Raw genomic sequence first — 18,815 nt, 5'->3', positions numbered from 1 at the left:
GACCAAGAAATGAAACGCGGGCCACCTTCCGAACACGTTGCCACGAACAAACAGCCTTGCCTGAGAAGCCACATTTTTCAAACTGGAGGGGGGTGGGGGAGGGGGGGGGAAGTAACGGGAGAAATGGACACCTGTTCTCTTCACTCGATCGTCCAAGTGGGGCGTTTGCAGTGAAAGCCACACGCCCACCGAGAATACCTGAACTGAGGATATTCCTGTTTAGGGCCGACACGGAAACAGACACCACGTCCTCTGGTACGTTTTAAATAAGCTCCGGCAGTCCCTTAGGCAAATATTTGTTTCTTCCCTTTTTTTTTTTTTTTTTTTTTACTTTAAACGTATATTTCTCCTGCCAGAGAGGAACACAGTTCATGGGTCTCTTGTTACAGAAATGGTAAGAGCTGCCAGACGTGGTAGTTCGTTTTATTCTCATAACCCCAGGGCAGGTGCGCAATCATTCCCATTTCGCAGAATAGACACCACAGGCTCAGAGATGGGAGGCAGCTTCGCTGGGGTCACCCAGTAAACAAGACTGGACTCGCACCCAGAGCAGACTCTCCCTCAAGGCTTCCCTTCCCCTGATGTGATAACACCTCCCCCCACCCCACCCCACCCCACCCCCACACCCAGAAAGGAAGAGAAGTTCTGATGCCTAAGCTAGTGCTGGAACTCAGGTAAATAAACATCCCACTCCTTACTGCTGAACAGCAGCCCATTCGATACCACATTTTATCCATTCCCCAATTGATGGACAGATGGGCTGCTTCCACGCTTTTACTACTATGAATATGCTGCGGTGATCACGTATGCATCTTTATGGAAACATGTTTTCATCTCCTTGGGTATACAGCTGGGGGTAGAGGTGCTGGGAGGGAGCAGGCAAATTGCAGTTTAAGAAACTGCTGAATTATTTTATTTTTTTTCATTTTTTTAATGTTTATTTTTTTTTTTTTAGAAAGAGAGAGAGACAGAGTATAAGTGGGGGAGGGACAGAGAGAGAGGGAGACACAGAATCCGAGGCAGGCTCCAGGCCCTGAGCTGTCAGCACAGAGCCCGACGCGGGGCTCGAACCCACGAACCGTGAGATCGTGACCTGAGCCGAAGTCGGACGCCTAACCCACCGAGCCACCCGGGCACCCCTCTTTTTTTTTTAATTGCATCCATTCTACTGGGTATGAAGCAGTATCTAGTTATAATTTTTATTTGTGGTTCCCTGATGATCAGTGAGGTTGGACGCCTCTTCAGATGTTTATCTGTCATTTAAGTATATTTTCCCTTTTTGAAGTACTCTTTGCCCCTTTTAACTATTTTTCTTCTTGCCTCGTGGTTGTTTTTGTAATCTGAATAAAAGCGGTTTATGACAACACGTATTGAAACGATCTCCTCCCGATCTGTACTGTGCCTTGTCTCTCTTTTATTGCTGCCTTTGGATGAACAAAATTTATTCCTCAAAAGTTCAGTGTACAACCTTCTCCGAATAGTGCATTTATATGACTGGTGTATCTGTGTCTTCTCACTCCAAGAAGACACAAATCTTCTTGGGGTGTCATCTGCCCCAAGATCATGAAAATACTGCTCTGTGTTACCTAACCAACTCACTAGTCTACTTTCTAACATCCATGTCTATGGTCCACCTTGAATTAATCACTATGGATGCACGGATGGCAGGATGCAAGGATCACTGTTCCTGTTTTACAGATGCCCACCTACCTCAACACTGTTTATGGAAAGACCACCCTTTCCTTACTGGACTATGATGTTACCTGTTTCCTAAACCAGGTGACCACACGTGCATAGGGCCACTTGGGGACTCTCCTGGTCAGTGATTCATCCACGTATCCTTCAGCTGGTCTTAATAGTAAGCTTTGTTACATGGTACTGTCAGGTTTCCTGGGCTTTTTTGTCTTCAGAATTGTGACTCCAGGTCCTTTAAATTTTTCTATCAAATTTAGAATCCACTTGCTAATGTCTACCAAAAAAAAACCAAAACCCTGCTGGGGTTGTGACAGGGATTGCCCTAAATCTATAGATCATTTATGGAAGTACTGATACTTATATCATGAAAATGGCTTCTCCCTACATTTATTTTGGTCTCCTTTATTTTTCCTCAGCAGTGTTTTGAAGCTTTCAGCGTGTTGCAACTTACACAAAGTTCATCAGACTTTATTCGTAGGTCTTGGTACTCTATTATAAATGGTCTTTTGTAAAGCTCCATTTTCCCATTACACATTGCTAATATATAGAAACACAGTTTTATTTTGCATATTTACTTTCTATTGAGAGGCTTTGATAAACTCACTTACTAATTCTAATGGTTTGTAGAGTCTCTTGGATTTTCTACATCACAATCACAGCATCTGCAAATAACGGCGGTTTCCCCCCTTTTTCCCCCAATCTTTAAAACTTTTCTTTTTATTGTCTTTCAGATTTGAGGTCCTAGCCAGTGCAATGTTGAACAGAAGTGGTGACAGTAGATATCTTGTTCTGTCCTTGAATTCACTGGGAAATGTTCGATATCACTATACGTTAGATTTTTTTGTTTTTTGTTTTATTTATTTATTTTTATTTTTTAAAAAATTTGTTTAACGTTTATTTTTGAGACAGAGAGAGACAGAGCATGAACAGGGGGAGGGTCAGAGAGAGAGGGAGACACAGAATCTGGAACAGGCTCCAGGCTCTGAGCTGTCAGCACAGAACCCGACGTGGCGCTCAAACTCACGGATCGCGAGATCACGACCTGAGCCGAAGTCGGATGCTCAACCGACTGACCCACCCAGGCGCCCCTGTAGATTTTTTTGTAGAACCCTTTACGAGATTCAGAAAATTCTATTCTATTCCTCGTTTGCTGAGAGTTTATACTGTGATGTTGAATTTTACTAAATGCTTTTACTGTATCTATTAAGATGATCATATGGCTTTTTTCTCCTTTATTCTATTACTAGCTGAATTATATTCACTGATTTTTTAATATTAAACCAACCTTTGTGTTCCTAGAATAAACCCAACTTGGTTATAGTTTATTAACCCTTCTGTACATTGCTGGATTTTATTTGTTAATGTTTTATTTAGTACTCCTGTGTCTATGTTTATAAAAGATTATTTAATTTTTTTCTTTTATTGTATATCACTGGTTTGGGGGTCAGTTATGCTGGCTTCATAAAATGAATTAGAATATGTTCCCTTTTTCTCTTTTCTGAAAGAGTCTGTGTAATTAGTTTTATTTCTTCATTAAATACTTAAATAATTTACCTGTGAAGTCTCTGGGCTTGGACTTTTCATTGAGGAAAAACTATTAATTACAGATTTAACTTTTTTAACAGCTGTAGGACTACTCACATTTTCTATTTCTTATAGTGTCAGTTTGGTTAAGTTGTACTTGTTCAAAAAATCTGCCCATTTCATCCAAATTTCTTGTTCACTGGCATATGCTGTTCAGAAAGTACTCATACTGTCTCTTTAGTTTCTGTAAGGGCTGTAGTAGTGTCTCTTTTACATTCTGTACACTGGGGGACTTGTCTCTGTTCCTTCATCGGTATTCCTCAGGACTTATCAGTTTACCTAGTTTAATTAACTTTTGATGCGTTGATTTGTCCTTATTGATTAAGCCCCTCAATTCTGCTTTCTCAGAGATTAATTTGCTGTTCTTTTTCTTCGTTCTCAAGATGGAAGCTTAGATGTTTGGTTTTCAGCATTTATTCCTTTTTGTCTAAAATCTGTTTTATTCTAAGAAGCACAATTTTTGAAAGAAAGTGTGTAGGTTCCCTTGAAGAGAACAGTATGTGCAGCTGCTGAAATACCATATTTTGTCAGTGTACCTCCAGTTGGTTAACTGAATGCTGTTTAAATCGTCCATGTCTTTGTTCATCTATTGTCTATATGTTCTATTATTTGCTCAGAGTCTTATTCTCCAACTACAACTGTGGCTTTGTTTCTCCTTTTAGTTTTGATGCTTTTCTTTTGCACATTTGGAAGTTTCGTTACTAAGTGCTATTACAAATGGACCCCTTTATTATTAAGAAGCGTCCCCAGGGCACCTGGGTGCCTTAGTTGGTTAAGCCTCTGACTCTTGGTTTCAGCTCAGGTCACGATCTCGGTTTTGTGAGCTCGAGCCCCAAGTCGGGCTCTGCACTGGCAGCACAGAGCCTGCTTAGGATTCTTTCTTTCCCTCTCTCTCTGCCCCTCTCCACTCACACTGTCTCTGTGTCTCTCAAAATAAATAAACTTTAAAAAATGTTTTAATTTTTAAAAAAAGGCATCCCCTACTTGTCTGTAGTATTACTTCTTGCCTTCAGGTCTTCAACATGAATACAGAGCAGCTTTCTGGTGGTTAGTGTTTGGATGTTGTATCTATTTCCACCCTTACAACTTTCAGCCTCACTGCATCCTCATAATCAAGATATGCCTCTTGGAAACATCACTGTTGTCACTGCTGTTGACTCTACCCTGAGAAACTTAGCTTGCTCGCCTTTTCAGCCTCCTGCAGCACACAGGCTCAAAGTCTGACAGTCGTCCTGAGAGGCAGACTGGTGGTGTGCCTGCTGCAGCCCCTCCCCCATCTGGCGAGCTTTGTTTCCTAAGTATGACACGACTCTGGGAGATTTCATTCTGCCTTTCCACCCTGACTCGCTGGCTTCCCGCATTACCCCAGAACTCAGGAAATATCTGGGGTGTGAACCGGCCCCCCCAGTGTGGGGGCTCCTTAGTTTCCCACTTTTCATGCTGACCATGAGAGATGGCAAAGAGCCCTGCTCACCTGTCTCAGCCCTGGTGGAGTCTCTTTGCTGGGGGGAAGCCCCATCCCCAGCCTGCTCTTGGGATACACAAATGTCCCATAGGGAAGAAGCTGTCGGCTGGTAACCGTCAGCTCTCCTGGGCCAGGCTCTCTCTCCTCTCCTTGAAATTTTAGCTCTTCTAGACCTCGGGCCTTCCATAGCCCTCCAGCCTTTAAAAACAGGATTGCTTGTGGGGCGCTTGGGTGGCTCAGTCGGTTAAGCATCCAACTCTTGGTTTCGGCTCAGGTTGTGATCTCACAGTTTCATGGGTTCAAGCCCCCCATCGGGCTCTGCACTGATAGCCCGGAGCCTGCTTGGGATCCTCTCTCCCCCTCTCTCTCTCTCTCTGCCCCTCCCCCGCTGGTGTCGCCTCTGTCTCTCTCAAAATAAACTTAAAAATATAAGATGAGATGAGATGAGATGAGATGAGATGAGATGAGATGAGATTGCTTGCAATTTTTAGCTTTCCCCAGTTGTTGCAACAGAATGGCTGGCCTGTCCCTACCTACCACATCTTACCTGGAGGTATAAGCGTGCTCCAGTTTAGTAATTAAATGAGTAAATAAATAAATAAATGCCCAGCACTTTGATAAGCTTCCACGGTCGTTTTTTTGTTTTTGTTTTTGTTTTACCACAACCTTGGCCGTTAACCTATTAACCCCATTTTACAGAAACTTGTGGTTCTGAGCTGTTCCAAGAAGGACCAAGGATCCCACACCCAGCGAGAAGAGTTCTACCTGCCCAACGCCCCTTTACCACCAGGAGGACGGCAGGGGCTTTGCTAGAAGCCCCGTGCTAGAACCGTGCCTGACGCACAGCGGGTCCTCAAAACTCGGCGTTTACCGCACACACACAGGAAGGAACGCATGCATGCAAGCCGGACAGGGAAGAAGGCACAAAGGAGAGGATGCGCGCGGGCGGGCGGGCGGGCGGGAAGAAAAGGGTGCAGGCACGCACGCCAGCCGGGAGGGGGCGCAGGCAGCACGTACCAGCCTGCGGATGTCCCGCTCGCACTCGCGCTTGATGCGGTGCACCTCGTCCTGGTGCGCCTGGTAGGCAGCGCGCAGGTCCGCCGCCTTGGTCTTGTCGGCCTGCATGCAGTTGCTGAGCGCCTCCTCGGCCTGCTTGCGCGAAGCCTTGAGCTCCAGGATTTCCTGCTGCAGCCGCTGGCGCTCGCCGTCGAAGGCCCTGCGCGCCTCGTCGCGCGCCTCGGCCAGGAGCGCCGTCTTGACCTTGTCGGCCGCGCCGTCCCGCAGCACGTTCAGCGTGGCCTGCAGCCGCTGCAGCTCGCCCTCCTTGATCTTGGCGGTGCGCGCCGCCTCCTGCTCGTGCTGCCGGATGAGCACCTCGCGCAGCGCCTGCAGCTCCTTGGTCTTCTCTTCGTGCAGCTTGGCCCTGAGCTCCGAGATGTAAGCGGTGTGCCGCCGCTGCTCCTGCTCGCGCTCCAGCTTGGCCTCCTGCAGCCGCTCGCGCAGTTTGCCCACCTGCAGCCCGAGCGACGGGGACACGGGTCAGGGTCGGAGCTGGGGGAGCCGGCCAGGCCCCGCCGCCACCTCCCCGCGCCCCGTTGTGCGGGAGGGCCCCCGAGACCCTCGCCGGGTCCCCCACCCCCACCCCAGTTCCCTCGCCTGCCACCCCTGTGGTCCTGACCCTCAGCAGCCCCACCTGCTTCTTTACTTGCTACTGTTTTCTTGGGAATTTCGCTAGAGGTGGAAAGCCACCTGCGGATGCCGGCGAGGGCAGTCAGGCCTTTGACATCCCTTCCAATTCGGAGACTTATCGGTCACAAGACACATAAGCAGATATCGTCACTCACCAAAGATGGACACATTTTGACACCAGAAATACCTTTTCAGTGCCCGTGCACTGGACCGTGGGCACAGGGAAAACAGAGCAGATGGAGGCAGAGAGGGGCAGTGGAGGGCAACCACCCTCGCTGACCTGTCCCCTCCGCGGGCTGGGGGCTCCACAGCATCCCCCACATTAATCCCTAGGGGGTCCCAGGAGGGAGGTGACTGTGTTGCCCCGAGGCAGTGGAGGCTCAGAGATGCCTCCGAGACCTGCTTGGGGGGAGGGGCTGCCAGGGGACAGAGCCCGGCTCACCCCCAGGCCCCTGGCCCCAGAGCCATGTTCCTCAGATGCCCGGCTGCCAACCCAGCCTGAGCGCATCCGTCTAATCAGCAAAATTTAAACCATGGCTTGTAGAATGTGCCCAGGGAGTATTTGCTTAAGACGCTCCAAAATGCCATATTCTCCCCTTTTCAAGTAGCCCACAAAAACACACACTGGGCAGGAACCCTTTACAGTCCGTTTGCTTTCTATATCACACCAGTCTCCAGAGAACGGGAACCAATTGTACCTCACAGAAGACACGCGTGACTTCTGCGGAAGGTGGCCAACATTTTCCCCGGCCTACGCTGTTTATGGCATGCCCACATTTTGAAATTAATGTCAGGTGAGGAGCTTTACAGTGTCCCTTGGTATGGATAAATCCTTCTGACAGCGGAGAAAGAAGCAAAAAGTAAGCCAGGCAAAGACACAAAGTCAGCATCTCCTTACATCAAACACTTGTGATCTCAGAAACAAGACGGGAGAACCTGTCAGTCCCGGGCCTCCCCCTCCCTGGGCTGGGACTGGGAGTCTTTTCCTAGTGGACGCAATGCCGGGAAGCCAGAACTTTAAACATTTAACGTGCTTGCCCCCAGCGAGGGACTAATATTTGCTTCTGGCATTGCCCTTCCCAGGAGGCAACGCTGTCCCGACTTCCCTGGTTATTGCCGACAGGGGTCGGTCGCATCCCAAGCCTGCACGGATGTGTGATTACTGAGCCCCACGATGGTGAATGGTGCGTGTCAAGTCGGCAGGGCCGTGGTACCAACTCATTTGGCGAGAAACCCATCTGTATGTTGTGAAAGTTTTTAAAGAAGTGACTCATATTTAAGCCGGCAGACCTTGAGTAAACCAGCTGACTCTTCATAATGTGGGTGGGCCTCACCCAATCAGTCGATGGCCTCGAGTGAAAAGGCTGAGCTCCTCAACGAGAGGAATTTGGCCTCCAGGCTGCTTCAAGACGCAAGACTGCAACATGCACTCTTGCTGAAATTTCCAGCTGCCTCTGCTCTGCAAAGTTCAGATTTGCCAGCCTCTGTAACCATGTGAGCCAACTTCTTAAAAAAAAAAAAATGTGTCTCCCTCCCACTCCCCACCCCTACACACACACACACACACACACACACACACACACACACACACACACAATTTCCTATTGGTTCCATGCTTCTCTGAGGAACCCTGACTGTGAAACAGGGACATCAGCAGCTGCCCGGGAGGACTTGGGAGGAGGAAAACCCAAAGCACTGAGTGGATAAAGGGAAGTTTGCTCACAGGTGAAAAAGAAGGAAGGGGTGCGGAGGGGAGCAGAGGCGTGCGCAGGGCAGCCTGGGGGAGGTCGGGCCTGCTGAGACAGGTGTCTAGGGCAGCGACGCGGATGGAAGACGGGGTCGAGTGGGAAGGCCCTGCCGGGTCGCAGAGGAGCCGAGGGCCGAGCCCAGGTGCCACGACCCAAGCAGAGCAGAGCGAGGCTGGGTTGGCCCGGGCTGTGCACAGAGCACCTGCTCCCGACTCCTTAGCGCTGAGCAGGTCTAAAGCGTGCCAGCACTCTACCCGCCAGCTGCCTCCAAGCCACTCCCAAGTCTGGCGGCACAGCAGCACAGACGAGCACCTGGCTGCATATAAGACAGGAGCAAAATGACAGGGAGGGACCGCGCCCTGGAGGAGGAGGGAGGGGCCGGTGCAGAAAAGCCTCTGAGCCAGCGCCACCTGCCACCGCAGCCGGAATGGCGAAGCCGGCCTCCCCCTGTCTCTGTCCCCTTCCACCCTGCCCTTCATCCGATCCGTCAGGGCTGGCTCCCCATTTCCAGGCCTGGCCACTTCATCCACTCCCTGCAGCCACCCTGGTCCCACCGCCCGACCGCGGCAGCCATCTCCTAACCATAATCTCCCTGCTTTGCCCCTGCCCACCGCAGGGCTGGCCAGCAAGGCAGGGACTTCGCCCCACGGGCCTTGGCGCCCCTGACTGGCGACCGGGGTGCTCACCGGACCGTGGGAGCACCAGCAAAAGCCTTAAAAAAGGGCCGGCTCCAAATGGCCTCTGCGAAGCCTGCTCGGGCCCCCTTGCCCCCGTGCCGTTCCGCACAGCACGGAACAACGGTACAGGCTGTTCAGTGAATGAATGAATCCACAGAGACATTTACCACGTCCCCTCATCCGCCCCTGCTCAACGGCGATCCTCCGGGAAAACAATGCTTCAACTGGGGCATCGACAACAGTTTTATGAGATCATATAAAAATACCGCTTAAATGCGACTGTAAACTTTATATTTATGTTTCTCCTACCAGCCAGTAAGCCCCGTGCGGAATTCTCTGAGGACAGGAGCTCCCCCAGCGGCGACACGGGGAAAGCCCTCCCGAGGGCCCACGTGGATGGCCGGGCTGAGAAAACAGGCAGCCGGGCGTGTCCAGCAGGGAGGCGGCCAGGTGACGGGGAAGGCCTGGCTCCCAGCCCAGTGCCACCACCTACACCTGTGTGGACCTGCTGTGGGATGGGCTGAGGTGTGTCCCCAAAATTCTCATGTGGAAGTCCCAACCCCCGGGACCTCAGAATGTGACTATAATTGGAGAGAGAATCTTAGAAGATGTGAAATCTTAAAAGAAGTTAAATGAGGTCATGTAGGTGGGCCCTGGCCTGTTATGACCGGTATCCTTATCAGGACACAGACACACAGGGGGACGGCCATGTGAGGACATGGGGAGAAGATGGCCGGCCATCTACAGGCCAAGGAGTGAGGCCTCTGGAGAAACCCACCTGCCCACACCTTGTCCCATGACTGCCAACCTCCGGAAGAAGTTCTTTGGAATTTTTAAGCCACCCAGTCCGTGGTGCTTCATTATGGTGGCCCCAGCAAGCTAACGCACCTGGGCAAAGTCACCTCTCCTCTCTGACCTATAAACTGGAGAAAGCCGCCCCTGACCGCGCAGGTCACTGCCAGGGTCAGGAGGCCCTCCGAGGCATCCGCTGTGACCTGCACAGCAGACACATAATAAATGTCAGCCAACTGCCGTGTGACCGCGTGTGACGGGCAGCACGTGTGTGTGACTGTCTCATCCAGTCTGCCGACAACCCAGGGGGGCGGGCACATCAGAGGACCCCATGTAACAAATGGGAAAACGGAGGCATGGGCAGTTACGTGGCTTTGCCCCCGGACCTCAAGGCGAATTAGGTGGTGGAGCCCTGGCAGAATGACCTTGGCCGTGCGGCTTCCCGGCAACCACAGCCGCCGTCGCTGCTTCTGGGTGGGACGTGCCAGCCCCAAGGGATCCCAGCAGGTGAATCCCGCCCGAGCTGCACAAAGTGTGGCCAGCCTGGCACCTCGGGCAGCCGTGCCGGTGACGGCCGCGGGCCTGGAATCCTGAGTGTCTGCGGATGGGAAGGGGCACACCTGTCCCCAAGCTCCAGGAGCCCAGCCTTTATCCCCCAGGCCCTGGACTCTGCCTCTGCTCTCCATGTCGCTGTCCTGAGCCAGGGGCCGAGTCGGGGGCCCAGGCCCCAGCTCCGCTCCCCACCTGGGGGCTGGACCCCAACCAGCACCCCCACCGCTGCCGCCGAGGCCCAGCTCTCAATAAGACAGGACACCTGCAGCCATACCCCGGCTGTCCCCTGCCGGGGCCCCAGGTGCTGGAAGACGTACCAACTGCAGACGTGGGTATAACCTCCCCCATCCTACCCAGAACAGCCCAGACCCTCGGCCACTCAGGCTACCCGGGAGCAAGCTCCCATCCCCCCTTCTCTTCTCCCACGGACACCACAGAGCCCCAGCCCGCTCTGCCCTCAAACCACCCAAGCGAGAACACCGATGGGCTTTTTGTTGTATCTGTGACACTGCATCTTTAGGACACTGAACTGGCCGGTTATGATGACGCTGCGTGGCAGACGGGAAGAAACAGGTTCTTCCTGGAGACTTTATGTCACCTGTCCGAGGGCACGGAGCCAGTCGGGGGCCAAGCTGAAGTTTAAAGCCAGGTCTGTGCGGTGAGAAAGCCCGCGCTCCTCCATTGTGACAGGGTGCCTGTCACAGCCGCGCTCTAACTGGATGCGCACGGCCGGCCTGGCACCCACCTGGCGATGGTGCCGAGCGGCCCCAAAGCTCAGTCTCGCCCCACCAGAGCTCCGGTGCCCCGTCACAGAGCCGGACCCTGCTGCAAACTCTTTAATACCCTCGCCTCCTAACTCCCAGCCACAGGCCCCTCGGGTGGTACCGCCATGACCCCATCTCGCAGGCGAGGGAGATTACCGCACAGAGAGTAACGTAGCTGGTCCGAGGTCATAGAGAGACGCGACGGGGCCAGGAGTGGAATCCCGGTGGTACCACCACTGACGTTATACCCGTTTTAACAAGGGACAAGCTGAGGCTCAGAGGTCCAGTGCCCGTCCCCAGCCCCAGCCCGGAACACACCCTCCACTCAGAGCGGAGGGGAGTATCGTCCACCAGGGCGCGCGCCCCGTCCGCGGAGCTGGGAGGCCCGCACCCCTCCCACCTTGCTCTTTTCCTGCTGGAACTCGATCTGGATGCTAGTGAGCTTGGCCCGCAGCTCCTCGTTAGCCATTTGCACGGCATCAGTCTCCATCTCGGGCCTCTCGCCCTTGCTCCGGCCCTTCTTAGACATGCTTCCTCGTGGCTTGAGGCGCGGAGATCCCGCGGTTCACACCCACCAGCCAGCAGGCGCCGCTCCGGGCTCCGCCGTGCTAACCAGTTTTGCAGGGCTCAGCTTGTCCTCCGTGTAAACCACCATCACTTGGGACCCTGGGAAGAGGGAAACGGGGTTAGCGGAGAGAGAGAGGGGCTGGCGTCCCTGCCTGGGCACTCAAATGGCAACCGGCGTTTGCCGGGGCCTCCCCGCCTGGGCCGGGCACCTGCTCATCGCCAGGTGGCCCTGCCATTCACAACACTGACCCAGCGCTTCTCAGACTGGCGGCCGCAGAAGCTTGTTAAGGCCGAGAGTCCTGGGCCCTCCCCCCAGAGACTCTGATTTGCATTTCTCGCAAGCTCCCAGGTGATGCTCCCAGGCGACCACACCTTGAGTAGTTTGGATGTACTACTGTCCTTATCAAGAGGAGACCACATCACCGGAGCAACCCGTAGGCCACCGGCTGCAAACGTCAGTGAGCCTCAGTTGCCCGGGGCGCACGTTTCAAAAGGCAGGTCCCCGGGGAGCCCAGAGCTCAGGGCACAAGGAGGTGCGTGGTGGGACCAAGGACACTGGATGTTCCGTCCACACTCCCAGGTGACTCTGGAAGAGGATCTGAGGACCGCACCCTGAAAAATGGGCCGTTATAAAGGTCAGTGGCTCCCCTATGCCGTCCCCGGCCTAGCACAGCACTGGTCACTCACACTGCTAGCTCTGTGCCCCGGGGAGGTGACGGCGGTCCCTCCAGGCCTCTGTGCCCGCCTGGCCAAGCCGGGGCTGGTTTCCTGGTTCGCGGGGGCGCCATGATGAGCTAACTGCCCCTCCAGCACCCATATTTCTCCAGGGGAGGCCCGGGCCTTCAATTTGGTGGAGGTGCCCTCCCAGCCACAGGGTGACAAAGCCTTAAGATAGGGTCTAGACTGACAGCTAATGGCACCTGCATCCAGGTGACTCCTGTCACCTTTCACTAATCGGCACAACTGCCCTACAAGGTAGGTGATGTGGCCCCGTGTCACAGATGAGGAAACTGAGGCACAAAGAGGCCGAGTGCTAGCAACAGTCACACGGCCAAGACGAGAAAACAGCATTAACCTGGTCAAGGCCCACAGCTGGATTGGACGTGGTGAGTCTGGACGCCCCCCCCCAGCCCCCCAGCCCCCAGCACTGTGCTAGCCTAACCCCATGCGGCACTGCCCCTGACAGCATGACTCTGCTCCCCTGGTCCCCTTGCTCTGCCTCATGGTTGTTTCCCACGTGACAAACCACGCGGGTTCCAAACAAGCAGGGCCTGGGTCTGTTTTGCTTCTCACTGTATCCCCTGCGCCTGGAATCAGAGCTCAGCATGCAGGAGGCCCTCCAGAAGTATGCGTTGAATGAGTGAGTGAATGAATGAGTGAATGAACGAGTGAGCGAATGAATGAATGAATGAGTGAAGCCCTATGATGCATCAAGTCCTGTGCTAGGAGCTGGGGAGCGTGTGGTCCTTGCAGCACCTGGAGAGGTAGGCACAGATGTTAGGGCCATCCTAGAGATGAGAGAAGATCGAGGCACAGAGAGGTGCAGTAAGCTACTCCTAAGCCACAGAGCTAGTCAGTGGTAGCACCAGGGTTAGATCGCCTTGGGAGAGCATGCACAGCGAGAAGAGAACATTCCGGCATGCAGGAATGCCAGCCTTCGCAGGTGGAGCCGAAGAGATGAAGCCAGCAAGGGAGGCCATAAACGAGAAGCCTGGAGCTAGAAGGAGAACAAGGGGGGACCAGGGAGGCTAGGAGAAGAAGGGGTTCTAGAAGAAGGAAGGAGTCGACAGAGAGCAGCTCCTGACAGGGCAAGAGCAAGGCAAGGGGGGACAACTGACAGATCCACCAGATTCAGGAATATGGGGTCAGGGGCCTCGGCAGGAGCTGCTTTGGGCAGGGGGGCAGGGAAGGGGAAGGGGAGGGGGTCAGGGGCCTCGGCAGGAGCTGCTTTGGGCAGGGGGGCAGGGAAGGGGAAGGGGAGGGGGTCAGGGGCCTTGGCAGGAGCTGCTTTGGGCAGGGGGGGGCAGGGAAAGGGAAGGGGAAGGGGAGGGGGTCAGGGGCCTCGGCAGGAGCTGCTTTGGGGGGTGGTGGAGGGGGACAGGGAGGCAGACAGGGAGCTGGGGCCGGGTCTCATGGATGCCAGCACTCCAGGCAAGCTGTAGATGCTCAGTGCTTGTGAGCTGAGGTCGAGCGTGACCTGATAGGCCTGGGGGCGCTGGAATGTCTAGCCATTTGGGAAGGCGGAGGTGGAGGCCGGCCACAGCCCTGCTGAGCAGGAGGGAACGGTTTTCTCAACATGCCATGAAGGATTATCCAGGCACAATCAGCATCCCCACGGATTGATTCCAGAAAGGTCCGTTCTGTCTTCAGAGAAGCATGAACTCCCTTTGCAATCATGTGACTTACTAGAGCATGATCCATAATTCATTCCTCGCTGCCCTGACCCGCCTGCCTTTACCGGCACAGAAGCTCTCGGAAGCCGCCCCGCCCCTGAAGAGTGAGCAGGGAGCACTCCCCAGATCCATCACCCAGAGGGAGGACTCTTCTCCTGTCCACTCCATCCTGTGGCCCAACGACACCACCTCTAGGAACACGCCGTAAGGACTAACCAGAGACACGGCCTCTGTAGAAACACAGCTCTCCTTCCCAACAATCCCAACAATCCGTCCCCCCAGCCCAAGGGACGGTTGAGTAAATGACACCAAACCACAGGGAGAAAGATGAACGAGTGAAAAGACAGAGTCAAAGAACAAATACAATTTGTGATCTCAGTTTTCAGAAATATATATACTTGGGGCACCTGAGGGGCTCAGTGGGTTGAGCGTCTGACTTCGGCTCAGGTTAAGATCTCACCGTTCGTGAGTTCGAGCCCCGCGTCGGGCTCTGTGCCGACAGCTCGGAGCCTGGAGCCTGCTTCGGATTCTGCGTCTCGTTCTCTCTCTGCCCCTCCCCCACTTGTGCTCTGTCTCTCTCTCAAAAATAAATAAAAATGTAAAAAAAATTTTTTTAATAAAAAAAGAAATATATATATATATATGTATGTGTGTATGTACTTATTCATTTTTTCCATTTGGTCACAAGTATTTTTTGAGCCCCTGCTGGGCTCCAGGCTCAGTACCCTGGGGACGCAGTGGTGAGGAACAGACAGCCAGGTGTCCCAAATGTTAGCAGCGACTGCCCGAGTGACAGCTGATATTTACCTTCTTCTTTACGCTCTTCCAGATAAATCAAATTTTCTATTTCTATTACTGCTTTACAGGAAAAAAAAATGGTGCCTTTTTTTTTTTTTTTTAAAAAAGAAAGCAAGTTTCAGAGAACCATCTGGATCTAGCTGGGAAAGAGAGAAGACAGAAGCCAAAGGAAAAGCAAATGGGCCCTGTCCCCGGACCACTGCAGCGACACCTGCTCTTGAGGCTGATGGACTCTCCGGGAGCAACTCCACCCGCGTCCCTAAGGGCCGCCTGGAAGGGAAGGACCCGCCTGGGAAGAGAGGACCCGAGCCACATCCCCCAGGACACAGCTGACTGTTCTGTAGGACGGCCTTGTCACCCACAGTAAGTGTGTCCTCTCAGCTCACGCTTTCCTGGCTGGATGGTTCTGGGGAAGTCACTGAACTTTTCTAAGACTCAGTGTCCTCATCTGTTAAATGGGCCCCACGGCACTAAACCTCACGGGGGGGTGTGGGAATTGCTCAGATCCGTATCTGTGCTCAGCAGGACACTCAGCCCAATGAAGACACTCACCAAACAAAAGAAATATGAATCAATTAGGAGGAGCGATGCCAGCCTCCCAGTAGCCTCCATGAAGGTCAAGATAACAGGTGCTAAGATTAGGCACCACTGGAAGCCGCCGCGTCAAGGTGCAGCCCAGCCAGTGTCACAGTTTCTCAGCGGCCCTAGTATATGTCCTGAAGGCCCCTTTCCCTCCCCAGCAGCCCCTCCCAGGGTCCCTGAAGATGCCAGAGAGGACAGGGTAGCAGATGAGGCATCTGGGCCTCAGGCAGGTCAAGCACCTGCCCAAGGCGGCACAGCACGCCGGATGCAGGCAGTGAAACGGGCCCACTCCTCGTGAGGCCCTGGGATGGCACCCCAGCTGAGCCACAAGGGGAGGGTGGGAGAGGAAGCCCCAGCCCGTGGGGGGACAGTACACCAGGAGCACCTGGGGGACCGTGAGAACAGAGCCCGGTGAAGTCTCGGGGCCAGTCCCCAGACGCCAACTTGTATCAGCCGCCCTGGCCAGCTGGACCCCAATGCCTCCTAGTCTCCCAGCCAGGCGTTCGGGGCCCCAAGAGCAGAAAGGCCAAAGGAGAGACAGACCAGACCCAGAGAAGGGAGGCCGTGTGTGGGGACAACCCCATTGTCACCCCAGCCACCCATGGAAAGGGGCGTGCACACCAGCGTCTCAGGAGAGCCTCAGCACCTGTTCTCCGCTTCACGGATGAGAAATGGAGATCGGCATCTGCAATCAGATGCCTGCTTCACGGCCATCAAAGGTGCAGGCTGACCTTGAAGAAAGCCTGGCCCGTGAAGGGGTGTGGGCCCCACAGGGTCTGACTCACCCTGAAGTTCGGGCCCCGCCACCCGCCCCACACTCCCCAGCAGGCCACGGTGCATTCAGTTCCCTGACGGAGAAAGCCATCCTCCCTCCCGCTCCTTTCGTGGCCTCCCATTCTGCCTCCTCCAGGAAGCCTCCCCTCATGACCCCATGGTCAGGCACCTCCTCTCGGCTCCCAGGTTGGCAGAGGGCTGCCCTGTGTGTTTGCTCCTCCGTCAGCCCCTCGAGGGCAGGATCTTGACGCAACATTGGCCAGGCTGGGGCCTCAGTCGTGTCGCGATGAGGGGATACAGGAGGAGATGTTACCCCAAGTTATGGGCTCAAAGTTGGGGCTCTCCGTGGGCCCCAGGCAGCTGGCCTCCTCTCCCAGGAACACACCCCCCGCTGCTCTGGCCCGAGGCTCACAGGGTCACTTGTCATCCTTACCAACAGCCCCGCAGCTGCTGACCACCATGACGGCCTCACCCATGGAGGCAAAAGTAGGTCCTTCTCCTACTTGAGATGAGCTGGGTGCCCACTCCGTGCCAGGGGCTTTCCATTCCGAGCGCATGAGCAGACGGCACGGCCCCGGGCTGACAGAAGAACCCCGCAGAGGCTCAGCAAACATCCACCCAAGGCCAGTGAGCACCGCACAGTAGGCAAATCTCCAGTCCCTCGCTCAGAGCCCATTATCTCATGCTTTACATACAATGCTAGCAAGCACAGTGTCTGTCCTCCCTGCCCAGAGCAGAAAAGGAAAGTGAGGGGGGCGCCTGGGGGGCTCAGTTAGTTAAGCGTTTGACTTCAGCTCAGGTCATGACCTCACAGTTCGTGAGTTCAAGCCCTGCGTTAGGCTCTGTGCTGACAGCTCAGAAGCCAGAGCCTGATTTAGATTTTGTGTCTCCCTCTCTCTCTGCCCCTCCCCAGCTTGCATTCTGTCTCTCTCTTTCTCTCTCTCTCAAAAAATAAACATTAAAAAAAAAAGCGAGGAACTGGAAGACAGTTTTACAAAAGATAAACACAGACAGGCAGTAACAAGGGAACAAAGATTTTCCACCACACCGCCACCAAAAAAAGAGAGCAAAGTAATAATTCCTTAAATACTTAAAAGAAAAAGCCCGAGAGGCCTAGATATTAACTTTTTTAGGAGACCTTGTTCTCCACTTGTAACAAATTAATAAGGCTGTTGCTGTCTAGACTCTTTTCATATTGGTGCAAAGTAGTTGGTGGAAGTTAAAAAAAAAAAAAACTTCCAAGGACGCCTGGGGGGCTCAGTCGGTTGAGCCTCCAACTTCGGCTCAGGTCACGATCTCGCAGTTCGAGAGTTCGAGCCCCGTGTTGGGCTCTGTGCTGACAGCTGAGGCCTAGAGCCTCCTTCGGATTCTGTGTCTCCCTCTCTCTGCCCCTTCCCCGCTCATGCTCTGTCTCTGTCTCTCAAAAATGGATAAACGTTAAAAAAAAATTTTTTTTTTTTTTAAATCTTCCATAAAATGCGACAAATAATGTCAAGTGAGTTAGGTTTTCCTAACACTTATTCTGGTTCCGGGGTAAAGCTCTGTAGCGAGAACCCAGGATGAGGAACGGAAGAGGCCCAGTCACTCACCCAGGCCTGCCACCGTGCCTGCCACTGACCTGTGCGTGGCCCGGCCTGGGCTGTGTCCTCAGCCAACGTTTCTCATCATGCAGGGGAAATGCGCCGTGCACACGGCACCGCGTGGGAGCAGGGCTGCTGAGCGCCAGTAAGGTCAGAGAGGCCAGAGCAAAGCCGCCTGTAGCCCGGGCCCCACGGCCCCTGCGTCCCATCACACACCCCAGAAGCTCAGAGCCGGCGGGTCCTGGAAATGACAACAGAACAGCCACCTGCCCCACCGGGCCACCTCAGGCCACCTCCTGACCGTTCCCAGGACTCACCTTGGGCCACGCCTCCTCCAAGCCCCTGTTGGACCCACAGGCAAGGTCAGGGGGTCCTTGTAGCCCACGTTGCACTGGATGATTCTAGGCGTCTTTGCCTGACTGTCTCCAGGACTATGAGGCCAGCATTTACAGATGGGGAAACTGAGGCCCAGGAAGATCACAGGCCTGCCTGGGGTCCCAGAGGGACTGGCAGCCCAGAGGGGAGAGAAGACCCCACAGCCCCCCCCCCCACCCCATCTCACAAGGTGGTCACCAGAGCTTACCTGGCGCTTTAGAAGCAGTGGAACTAACACCACCCCCCCGCCCCCACCCGGGACACCGTGGACCCCGCCCAGGCTCACTGAGGTGCCCTTGGCTCCACAGCCCCCTCTGTCTGGCTGATGATGTCATTCATCACAGCAGCTGGGGGGTCCCCCCGCCTGGGTCAGCAGGCCCCCTGCCTAGGACCCTCCTATTCCAGGGGCCACTGAGGCTCAAGAACCCCCCCACACATACACATAGGGCCGCATGCTCTTGCCAAGTTGGTGCCAACTCTCAGCCCCATGAACCTCAAGGCCTTAAACAGTCTCCCTGCCCCCCTCCTCCCAGCCACCTACCTCCCCAGCCCCCCACTGAGGGCACTTTCCAAAGCAGAGGTCAGCCCACTCCCACCCCAGTGCAGAAAATTAACAAAACATCACCAGTGATAACAACAACGACAGCAAATCAAGCTTCAGGAGTCCCGCTGCCTCAGGGACAGGCCCAGAAGGGACCTTGCAGTGGTGTCTGGCTGGCAAGACCCCCTGCCGGCTCCCCCAGGGCCACCTCTGCTTGTTTGCAGGCCTTGGGCCTGTGG

General features: G+C 54.2%; 1 protein-coding gene across 10 annotated transcripts in view; it reads right to left on the bottom strand.

Moving 5' to 3' along the window:
• Positions 1 to 18,815, bottom strand: part of LOC132692732 (janus kinase and microtubule-interacting protein 1) — a 249,392-nt gene that overhangs the window by 175,123 nt on the left and 55,454 nt on the right. For 9 of the 10 annotated variants that reach the window (XM_078446276.2, XM_078446277.2, XM_078446275.2 and 6 more), the window contains 2 exons: positions 11,367 to 11,632; positions 5,762 to 6,256 (listed from right to left, as the gene is read on the bottom strand). In XM_078446276.2, the coding sequence (XP_078302402.1) occupies positions 5,762 to 6,256; positions 11,367 to 11,495 (624 nt within the window). In that variant the 5' untranslated portion in view covers positions 11,496 to 11,632. The remainder of the gene's footprint in view (positions 1 to 5,761; positions 6,257 to 11,366; positions 11,633 to 18,815) is intronic. The other variant, XM_078446280.2, reaches the window with a different exon arrangement.

This window comes from Panthera onca, chromosome B1, assembly GCF_046562875.1.
Source record: "Panthera onca isolate mPanOnc1 chromosome B1, mPanOnc1 haplotype 2, whole genome shotgun sequence".
In the NCBI taxonomy this organism is placed as follows: Eukaryota; Metazoa; Chordata; class Mammalia; order Carnivora; family Felidae; genus Panthera; species Panthera onca.
The sequence above is the reverse complement of the archived record's forward strand: the minus strand, read 5'-3'. Positions and strand labels throughout refer to the sequence as shown.